Consider the following 12,567-nt stretch of genomic DNA (forward strand, 5'->3'; position numbering starts at 1 on the left):
ATTAAAGTTGATCCTAAAAAGATAGAAGCAATTTTGAATTGGTCGATTCCTAAAAATGTGCATGAATTACGTTCTTTCTTAGGTCTTACTAGCTTTTACAAAAAATTTGTGAGAAAATTTTCATTGCTCGCATTGCCTTTGACAAAATTGTTAAAGAAATATATTGTATATCATTGGTTTGATAATGAGCAAAAGTCTTTTGATTTATTGAAATATGCTTTAACCCATGCCCCTATATTGCAATTATCTGAATTTAGTAGACCATTCTTCCTAGTAGTCACTGATGCTAGTGGATTTGAAATATGAGCTGTCCTTATGCAAGATTCACATCCCATAGCCTACTCTAGCTACAAACTTAAACCATCTAAACTCAAGTATTCTACCTATGATAAGGGATTGCTAGCTGTAGTACAAGCTTTATGTCAATGGAAACACTATTTAATGTGATCTGAATTCATGATCAAAACTCACCAATAAAGTATCAAACATCTCCTTAGTCAACCACAAATTTCTGACCCTCATATTAAATGGGCTATTTTTATTCAAATTTTTCATCCACTTATCCAATATCAACTTGAAAAAGAGAATGTTGTTGCCGATGCCTTAAGTAGACGACTAAGTATCTATAATATCTCTATTATATCTTTTGATTTCCTTATCCCTATGCAAAATACCTATGACCAAGATCCCAGTTTTCAAGCTAATTGGAATAAATAAGTTGTAAATAATTAGATTCCAATAGATTCATTATCTTATTCTAATGGATTTATGTTTTATGAGAAAAGGTTACATGTATATAACTATTCCATTTAGATCATTTGTATAGCATGAAATTCATTGTCTCCCATATCAAGGCCATAGAGGTATTATTTTTACTTTGCATACAATGGTTGAATATTTTTACTAGCCATAGATGGAATCTGATGTTTGTAACTTTGTATCTGAGTGTTTAATTTGTCAAAGAGTTAAGCAACACCATAGTAAGCAATATGGTTTGTTAATGCCTTTACCAATCCCTAAACAACCATGGGGACATACTTCAATGGATTTTATAACTGGTTTGCCCAACACCCAAGCTAATCATGACATGATTTGGGCTATTGTAGATCGATTTAGTAAACAAGCATATTTTCTTCCATGCAAGAAAACATTAACTACATTCCAAGCTGCTCAAAAAATTTTAAGAACTATTTTCACTAACCATGGTTTGCCAAAAGTTATTATTTCTGATTGTGATTCTAGATTTTGCAATACTTCTTGGACTACATTGTTTGCTAACTTGGGTACTAAGATTGATTTCTCATCTGCATTTTATCTTGAAACAAATGGACAAACAGAAGCTACTAACAGTACAGTTTTAGATCTTTTGCGTGTATACACAATTTCAAAACCACAAACATGGAATACACACTTACATTTACTTCAATTTGCATATAATAATACACCATACACAGCTACACAAAAAGTACATTTTGAAATCATTTATGGACATAGATTGTCTACACCTATTATATCATTGTCAAACAAAGTTAAAGCTGCTGATGATATTGCCAATATGCATGCTACTATTTTTACTGAAGTTAAAGACATGATTGCGAAAGCCTAGGAATCATATACTAAACAAGCTAACAAGAAAAGAAAAGCTACGAGTTTCAAAGTTGATAATTATGTTTGGTTACGCATTGAAAAGAGAAGATTACAAAGTGTTGAGAAACACCATGTTGTTAAGTTAGCCCCTAGATTTTATGGACATTTCAAGATCATTGACAAAATCAATGGCAATGCATTTAAATTAGAACTACCCCAACACTAAAAAATCCACAATAATTTTTATATTAGTTTGTTACGACCTTTTAGAGGCCAATTACCTGTTCACACTGTCTATGAAAACCCTCCTTTGTTAGAAGAAGAAACTGAAATCCTTGAACCTGAAACTATTCTAGACACTGACTTTATGACCACTAGAAGTGGCCTAGATACTCTAGATATTTGGTTAAGTTTAAAAATCATCCTGTTGAGGAGGTCTAATGGATGCATGCTCGCGACCTAAGTGCTTACCCCTCACAGCTCGCTCCACATTGAGCAAATAGAAATTGAGGACAATTGCTATCCCACCCCGGCGGTATGATGCTAGGAGACATATTCCATGGTGGATTCCGTGAGGTTTTGCGGTGGATTTCGTAAAACTATATTTATTTTTTGGGGCTTGTACACAAGGTGGATTCCTTGTGCGAGAAGTTGACGGGGATGTGTGTCCTTTTTGGGCATCCAGTTAATTTAATGTGTACGTGGGTGATTCCATGGCGGGTGATTCTACAAAATATATATTTAAATTAATGGACGTTTATGAGTTTAGAGTGCACTCGTATTAAATTAAGGTTAGGATAGAGTTCCAATCTATTTATTTATTTTGTAGCTGAAGATTGCTAGGTATTCACTTTTGTCGGTTTACTTTTATTATTTTCTAACAATTGTGAATGCTTCAGTTGATGTGTAAAGCAAGTGGCGGTGGTGTTGGGAAGCACTGGGTGATAACGTGTATTCAAATTACTTAGAATAAATTATCAATTTTGATGGGCATGCATCTTATCATTAAAGGTGTGATACTAATATTTATTTAGGCGTGTAAATATTTTATTATTGGACATTGTATTTGGGCACATCCTGAATTTTGGGCCACTCAAACACTTTATTCTTTATTTGGAGAAAAGCAAATACAAAAGATAAAGTATGCTTATTGTAAAATTGGGCTATTTTTGAGCTTGGAGATGAATAAATTTATAAATACATAACTTGTGAAGTGCTCACACAAGGCATGGGGGGAGATTGTACCCAATTTGTCTTTTTGTCTCATGTCGTGCGAACCTTCTTTCTTGCTTTTTGAGCTTAAGTAGAGTTCTTTGTTCTTGGGGACCTTCTGGCGCTTGCTATGTACACATCCAACATCCGATTTGTACACCAAACTTACCCAACCACCTTTCCCACTCGTCTAGAGGTTCCTAACTCACTTATGAAAATCCCAACTTGGTGCGTGTAAGAAGGAATGCATGCTCATTGAATGGTGCTCTCTCAAGTGCATGTGCAACTAAGAGGGCCTCATGCCATCATGCAAGTACTCAACGATGGTGCAAAATGTGATTTAACCCTACCCATGGCATGGAGATATTTGAAAGAATCAAGAGACGACCCCCAAGTGTAGTTTATCAACAAGTGCTATGTGATGTGCTTGTGAATCCATAATTCTCATGATATGCAAGAGTCTTGACAAGAAAACTTACATGTTCCATGATGTTCAGTAGAGCCAATTGCAAACTCTAATTGCAACCTGTCCAAATTATTCCAAACTCGACCAAGGCCATCAAGTTTCCACACTCAAAAATCCAATCAAAAGGACAAAACAAATCCTAAGCTAAACATAGAAAATCCAATTACAAAATGACTAAACTAATATTCACGCTGCAAACAACTAAGCTACACAAAATCAAATCTAACTACAGTCTCTCTAGGGGTTTTCAGTTTTCGAAAAACCACTTGCCACCATAAAGAATGGAATAATCATGGAGTGTAACTACATGTGCATACAAGTATTAGGCTTTGGATTACCAAGAGATGGATAAAATTCCCCTAGCTTAGGTGGTGCATCCCATTAGGGTCTTAAGTGTGGTAAGGGAGGGTCACCTCTCTTTTGTCTTACCACCTCATCTAGCATTTGCCTTTTTCCTCAGTTGGAGTATACATTGTAGACATATTTAATTACTCAACCAACATGAGATGCATGTGGAAAAATAAATGATGGGTCTTTTTATAAAGTGCTAGGAATGGACAATTGTTTGGGTGTGGAAGAGGGGCTTACCTTAGAAATCCCATGACTCATTGGATGCCAACTCATCCTTTTCCAATGTTTTATTACTCTCTTTTAGGATCAAATCCATACACACACCGCAAGGGAAATGTTAGGATAAGCATAAACTAATTGAACAATGTTTCCATGACTAATTGCATTCCTTATGTAGTGGGGAAGGCAATCAATCTACTAATTTCACTTGGACAACATGCACTCAATGAAAGATTCTAAGTACAAGGCAATATACAACCCTTAAATCTCTCTAACAAGAGGATTTAGCTTAGCAAATGGATTCAATGAGAGATTAGGAGTTAATTAGTATATCTCTTTAGTGCTTAGAGTAGATGAATGGAGCTTGACCAATCAATAAGGCCCCAAATCCTCCATCAATTCAACCTAGGGAAGCAAGGTACCTTCAATGAGTTATAATCATAAATTGCGTGGTCTTGCTTATTCTTCAAGAGTTGAAAGCTTTAGGTTGACCTTTCATGGTTACCCATGAAAAATCATTGTATTCAAAGCTCCATGTCTTCAATCTCATTCAATTTGTCCAGGAATGGTTGAAGGAGATCCTAGTGGCTAAGATTGAAGAGGTTGTGAAGGATGTGAAAGCTTGGACTAAGCTTCAATGGCTGTCCAAAGTTGTGTACAACAAGGTTTGATCATCTCAAGAGGGAGAACCAACAAGAAAGATGAAAGGGGGATTCAAGGCTCGGCCATGGAGGGTCCCATTTGCTCAAGAAATTAAGGGCTTGAAGGTACTCAACTGGAGGATTGATTATGCAAAGAAGAAGTAAGCAAGGTAGTTATTACAAAATATGGTGCATTTTATGGGATGTTAGCTATTGTCTATGCGGCTCTACTACAAGCACTAATGGTGCTTGGTGTACTCCAAAATCATGCAAGAAATGCTCCTTTGAGACATAGGGAGGGCAACTGCAAAAGGACAATGAAGATATATTGTTTGAGAGTCCATCGAAATTTGAACAAGAAGAGAGAGAGAGAAGTTCTAAAGTAAAAAGTAACTAGGGTTTTGCTCCTTCTTCAACACTTGAGGCCCCAAATTTGCCCTAGAACCCTTAATATTTGCATAAGAAAGGGTAATGACATGCTAATTTAACCATTTTAACTCTAGATATATCAAGAACTCTAGCCATAGCTCCTACTTGTCTTCAAGAAAGCTACCTACTAATTGTAGTTCTTCTTGATGTACCTATACCTATTGATCGAGTAACTAAGGTTTCCTACATTGAAAAGGGAGCTAGATTGGCAAAAGGAAAAGGGAGAAAGGACCAAAGTCTAAAGCTCTGATACCAACTGTAACGAAGGAGACCTAGAAAAGAAAAGGAGTAGAGAGGAGAGAGAAAGGGAGAGAAAGAGAGAAGAAGAGTAAGAAAGACTAGCAAAAGAGAGAGAAGGACAAGAAGAGAGAGACAGAGGAAGCCATGCGAGTTGGAAGGAAGGTAAAGAGTCAAATCTAGTATTGATAATACTTGGATGCCCTAAACTGGGTCTCTTGCAACTTTTATACCTTGGTTAGGGTGATTGGGTATGTAACCCTTAGTTCCTTGTGTCTCACTCATTTTACAAGCATAGCATGAGATACATTTGGGAGGAAAACTTTCCCTTTGTGCCCTCCTCCCCCCCCCCCCCCCCCCCCCCAAACACACACACACACATAAAAGAGAAGATTTTGAGAAGTAAATTTGACTATAGCAAGATGATAAAATACCTTGGACCTATTAAAAAATGGCATGAAATGCACAAGGCTACACTCTATTAGCATTCCATTTGTTGGATTTTATACATCTAAAATAAACCAATCATGCAAGTTAGCATTCTAGAAAGAGAAAGAAGTTATGGTCATACATAAAACCAATAAATAATAATAATGACAATGCTTTATGCATAAGAGGACCCAAACAATTGTCCATTTTATGTTATGTTAGTGTTGTAAGCCCTATCATGGTCAACATTCATCTAGTAGATCTCTATTTCTCCTTTATTTCAATAACCCATCTCCTCCTTTCTCACATCCACACCTTTCCTCGAGCCCTAAATATGGAATGTTCTCACTTTTTCTTACAATCACCATGATGTGACTATACTAATATTCATATATACTTTGTCATTAATCATGTGCTACATATGCAAACACACCACTTTACTTGTTTTTTACTTTGACAAACTTACACAAATTCTATTCTTGCCAACATGGATACAAAACTTATTAATGCCTTAAAGGTTTGCTTATATGACTTGTCTTGCACACTACATGCAATTTTCAAGACTATATATATATATATATATATATATATATATATATATGTATGTATGTATGTATGTATGTATGTATGTATGTATGTATGTATGTATGTATGTATGTATGTATGTATGTATGTATGTATGTATGTATGTATGTATGCACAACTAAACAAGTTAATGTGTCATATTCTAACAATGAAAATGGAATTATGATTTTGCACCTATTCACTAATTCGTGATTTTGTGATTTGTTGCGTTGTAACAATCAAACAGTTCTTTTATAACCTTTTAATGGCCTCTAGCAAAAGGAATCAATGATGAGACAATCCATAAAGTTTAATAAGTTTTAACACTTTACAACTCACTAAAGGCTTAAGAATTTCAATTATTTATCATACATATACATGAGTACCATAATATTACTACATGTAAATACAAAAAGTTGGTACCCATGAGCTATAACCAAAATGGCATTGACATTTGTATTCCTTGATCATTACCATATATGAAAGCATAATTGGCAAAAGTTTGATGTGTTCTAGAAGGTTTTAGTTGTTCCTATAATCATTTCTACAAATATGGATTATGTGAATAGTTTCTCCAAGGAGCTTGCCATATGAAAGAAAACCTCACATAGTGAATGCCATTAAGAAACAAGGTTGATCTCAATATGATAAAGCAGACTTCATGTGGTTATGTTTTGGCATTTCATGGATTTTGTATTTTTTTCTATTTGTGGGTTGCTCTCACTTTTCACTCACTTGCACCAAGTTGGTCAATAGGTCGCACATGTGGTTGGTTAGCCACTAGGTTCAACCCTCTTCCTACTACCTCCAAACCGAGGACTATAATCAATGTGGTGTGAGAGGCTGCTGAGACACCTTTCTTTGATGTATTAGTGGATACTCTAGTTCAAACTTTAAAATATGCATAGAGTTAAGTTGAAGCATGACTAATGGTACATCCAAGCTACATCACGCTATATGGAGGCATCAAATATGGTGTGCACTTTACATTAAAAAGGGAATGCTTGCAGGGGTAGCAAAGTTGACATGTGTGAGTAAAGGGGTCCTTTGAGTGAGGTGATAAGGGAGCATAATATGAGAGAGAGAGAGAGAGAGAGAGAGAGAGAGAGAGAGAGAGAGAGATGGCGTGCATATCAAGGGGCGTCCATGAGGCGTCTATCAACCTGTTAAATGATGGCTAACCCTTCGCCCTCTTCCTCTCTATCTTAAACCCAAGTGAATGATCGAGAAGAAGAGATAAGGTGACCATTGACCAATTTACAGGCGCCCGGTAATATTAACATCTCTCTCTCTCTCCCTATCTCTCTCTCAACTTCAAGACCGCAGAGTCTCTCTCTCTCTCTCTCTCTCTGTGAGTCTCTCAACTTCAAGACCGCAGAGTCCTTATAAAACCCTTACAACTCAAAAATTGCAGGTTTTTCTTCATACTTTTGGAGATTATCACACTTTTTACAGCCAAATTGCCTTGAATTCTACACCTTCTGCGCTTAGTGCCTTACTAAACTGTGTCCAATTCGATTCAGTGTACAAGGATATGACTTAGGGCTTTCATTGTTGCAGCTGCTAATGGAAGAATGCATGCTAATGTTGCAGGAGGCTGATTAAGGACCCAACTAATTACATCTACAATGGAGGAACTTCGGATGTTGGTGAGCATAATCAAGGCGGAGAATCTGGAGGATGTGAATAGGTTCTCCAGGATGAAACCATTCGCAAGGGTGAAGATAAGCCCGATAGACCTGACATACTCGACGAGGGTGGACGAAGCAGGGGGGGTGAACCCGCGTTGGCACGAGACCTTTGCGTTCATGATGCCGGAGGCATATTTGCGGGACGGGTCGGCGAGGGCGACGGTGGAGATCTGGACGGAGGCGACGGTGGGGAACAAGGAGGTAGGGGAGGTGACGATCCCGCTGACAGAGCTGGCGGCAGCAGCGGGTACGAGCTCGACAAAGGTGACGCGTATCTATGACATCAGAAGCAAGGGCAAGGGTGAGCTGCGTGGCCAACTGCATGTGGGATTCGCTTCCGGGGCAAGCGTGCAGGTAGCTCCCGTAGCGCGTCCTGGCGGCCCAGCACCAGGCTCTACTCTCTCTGGAGCTCGGCCTGCGCGGGTCCCTGAATCATCCGTTTATTATCCTTCTCGTCCACAAACTCCACCTGCTGAGCCACTCTCATATCCCGGGCCACCTTCTGAGCCGCCTTCGTATCACCCTCCTCCACCAGCCTCACATACCCCTCCTCCAACACCCTCATATCTCCCACCTTCTGATGAGCCACCCTCATATTACCCCCCTCCCGCACGCACTCCACCTCTTGATCAGCCACCCTCATATTACCCCCCTCCCTCACCCACCCCACCTCCTGATCAGCCTCTGCCTCTCATCGAACGCCCCCCCTTTGACAAGCCTGTCTTCCTACCACCAAAACTTAGCCAAGCTCAAACGCCCCCCTCGCGACCTGGTCAAGTAATCCCCTTCAGTGCCCCCATACCCGTCACCCCACCCCCATACGTTAACCCTCCTCCATCCACCACCGGCGTCTTCTCAAAGCCCCTAGGCAAAATTCTACTCACAGATTTGAATGTCAAGACAAGACCCCAGCGCCCATATTGAGCTTATAATAGACGTAAAACACAAGCACACACACTCTCTCTCTCCATTCACACAAAAAAAGAACTTCTTGTGCTAGTAGCAACTTTAATTAGCTTAGTCTATGAGTGATTAGTCTATGAGTTCACTCATCCATTGATCCTACACCTCACAATGTTTGTTCTTTTCATTACCTTTAGCTGCAAAGAAAGGAGTCCCTCACCTAGCACATATAATTCTCCACATAAAGCATACCATAATGTACAAGAGCTCCGCTCCAAATAAAGCACACCATAATGCACAAAAACTCTGCCAGCACATATTTCTCCAAATGAAGCGCAATACAAAGTACAAAAACTACCCGGATACTTTTTTTGTAGCGCCACATATGCTGCATATGTGCAATACCATGTATCCATGCACAAGTTTATGTCTCAAGGGTTTTCTTCACTTGACCATCATTAAGTAAAATAAAAGTCTCAAACGGAACAATATTATCATTGTCATCTCATTTCTAATGTGAAGCCTTTCAAGTTTTTATTACAACTTACATATCTTTGAATGGATTTTCTTTGTCAACACTAGTACACATCTTTTTAAAAAAAAGCTATTCCACTAATGGTCACACTCGTAAGAACTTACAAATTAGCATGATATTCCTTCAAATTAATTAGAATCTTACTTTGTTATACACATTCACTATACGTTTGGAGTACATACAAACAATACTTATATATTGTTGAAATACACAGACACTAAAAATACCAATGCTCAAAATCTTTTTTGAGATTGTTAGTAGTTTTGACATTGGTAAAATTTAGTCATTTGCTATGAAATAAAAGATATCTTTTAATACAAAACACACATTTCCTTATAGATTACACTTTACAAGGGAATGGGAATGCATGCAAGCAAATGAACACGCTTTGTGAACTAGGAAAAAAGTTATAGGCATGTTTATAGCCACATCTATTTCTATTTAAAGATCTAGGTCTATATGCACATATGCTCTATAATTTACATGTGTGTAAATGAACTTTTAAATTACATACATATAGATGTGAAATATGTTCGCAAAAAAGAAAACTCAAGGAGCTATTAGTTGCAAAATTGTCATTGGGACTAGAGCCACAACACTACAACCCTTGCAGGTCATGACTTGTTTTTTGCTCCTATCTACATGCATGTTGAGCATTATTCTTTATAGTAAGAACTTATAATTATGATAAATTGAATACATATACAATAAATAATATGATGTATAATTTGAATATGATATAAGGATGATGACATTGGCCAAACATTAGTCTTTTTGCATGATAAATTATACACGGATACATAAGATTCTAGATTAAGCCAAAATTTGGCTTAAATCATAAGATAGAAGAACACGAACCTCCCAAATAATACCCTTGTTGCCTTGTAAATAGCTAATAGCAAACATAAAGAATTGAAAGCCAAATTCTAGCTTGCAATACAAAGTGGAAGAACAACAATCTAAGATATTGTGTCTCATACATTGACATCCTCCTTGAATCCAATGTCATTGGTCCCATTACCCTCGTAAATTCTACGGTAGTCTTGTTTAGTTTTGGCTCTTTTTTCTTTGTATTGCCTTGGGCCTATACAAATGAGGTATCTTATATATAATCAATAAAAACACAAAAATTCTTAATACAATAAATGGCATAAGAATTTATACATATTACCTCCTCATGTATCCATGTTCCTATGATGCAATGAGATTTCTACTCATTGCTTATTCTCTCTTTATGGAAGTGCTTCCATGTATCTTGCCTACTAGGTCGACAATGATTTGCAGTCTTTAGGAGAGTTGAAAGTTTAGTCATAGGAGCTATCCCAGGTAGTTCACATATGTATACCCTCTATATCATGTGCATTCAAGGCCTATTATTAAATATCCTTATTTGTGAAATTTCCCTTAATAAAACATAACCCTTTTCTATTCAATCTATAAGTAACCCCTTTATATGGGACCCTTCTATGTGTAAAAAATATATAAAAATGGTACATTAAAAATCCCTTATGTTGAACCCATGTGACATATACATATATTTATGGTTGACCTCCCTAGGGGAGCTATACACAAAATGACAAGAAGATGTATGGGTATTTGAAGAATTCAACAAACTTGGCTTCCCATGATGTTACACCTCCCAATCCAAAGTGGATGAGCTACACGATGAGGTACATTATTCCATTTGGACTTGCTGTCTCTCTTTGTGTTGTTAACTATAGACCCCTCACTACAAGAAATTACACTGGTAGAGGTAAATATATTAGACTCATTTCATAAATTATGTAAAAACTTACAAATACATCTATGCAAGTGGTTATATTCATGCCAATAAATGCTTCTCTATGCTTGAGGAAGTTGATATATGTATATCCTCTACTTCATGTGCATTCAAGGCCTATTTATAAATATCCTTATCTTTGAATTTTCCCTGAATAAAACATAACCCTTTTCTATTCAATATGTAAATAACCCCTTTATATTACACCTTTCTGTACGTAAAAAATGTATAAACATGGTATTTCTAAAATACCTTATTTTGAACCCATGTGATGCACACATATATTCGTGAGTAATTTACCTGAGTGTGTATGCTTACATTAACTTTGCAAGCTAAACATGCATGCAGCCACACAAAGAACACACATATAGTCACGAGCTATTTTGTTACTCTATTTGGAGTTGCAATTCTACTACTTGTAGCCCCCTGTTCTTTTCCTTTAAATATTCACATCAACTATATCTAACAAAATATAATAATCCAAAAAAGTATGATATTATGTTAAAAAATATTTTGATGTGAACCATTTTTTTAATTTTATATTCATGAAAATATACAATGATAGATTTACTATTCCAAAGCTATATTTGGCTTGGCTTACAAAAAAGAATTTGCATTGAATATGTGAAAATCAAGGTACATTCCAAAGCTATATTTGGCTTAGCTTACAAAAAAGAGATGCTAACATTCTAAAACTAGGGAAGAGGTACCCTCAACCCACCATACCTCATAGGTGTATGTGAGGCTCACTTAAGGTCCATATCAAAGAGGAAGGATCATAAGGATCTTGTCATGAAGAGTAGATGTTGTAAGTGAAGTAAGGGCAACCTACTTCACATCAATGTCTTCCAATAATGCTTGTAGTAACTTACCCAAACATGATGCCAGGAGGCATAATCCACGGTGGATTCTGTGAGGTTTTACGGTGGATTCCGTAAACTTTGATGATCGGGGCTCATACACAAAGTGGATTCTTTGTGCGAGAAGTTGATGGGGACGCCTGTCCTTTTTGGGCGTTTCATTAATTTAGTGTGTACATGTGTGATTCCATAGCGGGTGATTCCACAAAATGCATATTAAATTAATAAATGTTTATGAGTTTAGAGTGCGCACTCGTAATAAATTAAGGTTAGGATTTATTAAAAGCAAACTCAAAAGCTAAAAGCTTGTCATATTTTTGTAAATTGGGCTATTATTGAGCATGAAGATGAAAATATACATAAAATACATGCTTTGTGAAGCGCTCACACAAGGCATGGGGGGAGATTGAACCCAATTGGTCTCTTGCTCTTGTCGTTCATGCTTTTTACATTGTATTTTGTGCAAAAAGGTAGAGTTCATTGTTCTTGGGGACCTTCCGGGACTCACTACGTGAGCATACTGCAACCGATCTGCGCACCAAAACATGTACGTGATTCTTGTGCAAATGAGAAATATACTTGCTACAATGTATACTATCATAATATCTTCCTCCATGGCTATCTATACATGAAACAAACCAAACTAATGAAAATAACATGTAT

The 12,567-nt window shown here is 37.1% G+C and overlaps 1 protein-coding gene across 2 annotated transcripts; it reads left to right on the forward strand.

Annotated features, from left to right (window-relative positions):
• Nucleotides 1-7,234: 7,234 nt before the first annotated feature.
• LOC148009913 (uncharacterized) lies at nt 7,235-9,264 on the forward strand. Of its 2 annotated transcripts, none has more exons than XM_087673273.1 (2): nt 7,235-7,405; nt 7,729-9,264. In XM_087673273.1, the coding sequence occupies exon 2, from the start codon at nt 7,764-7,766 to the stop codon at nt 8,748-8,750; it is 987 nt and encodes a 328-aa protein (XP_087529399.1). In that variant the 5' UTR covers nt 7,235-7,405; nt 7,729-7,763; the 3' UTR covers nt 8,751-9,264. The 2 variants fall into 2 exon arrangements, with proteins under 2 accessions (XP_087529399.1, XP_087529400.1); XM_087673274.1 differs by lacking the exon at nt 7,235-7,405 and adding an exon at nt 7,412-7,549.
• The last annotated feature ends 3,303 nt before the right edge of the window (nt 9,265-12,567 follow it).

This window comes from Lygodium microphyllum, chromosome 30, assembly GCF_053477565.2.
Source record: "Lygodium microphyllum isolate KBCC chromosome 30, Lygodium_microphyllum_v1.1.10, whole genome shotgun sequence".
Lineage (NCBI taxonomy): Eukaryota > Viridiplantae > Streptophyta > Polypodiopsida > Schizaeales > Lygodiaceae > Lygodium > Lygodium microphyllum.

Coding starts and splice junctions, on each gene's coding strand:
- LOC148009913 (XM_087673273.1), top strand. CDS start 7,764: ATGGAGGAACTTCGGATGTTGGTGAGCATAATCAAGGCGGAGAATCTG.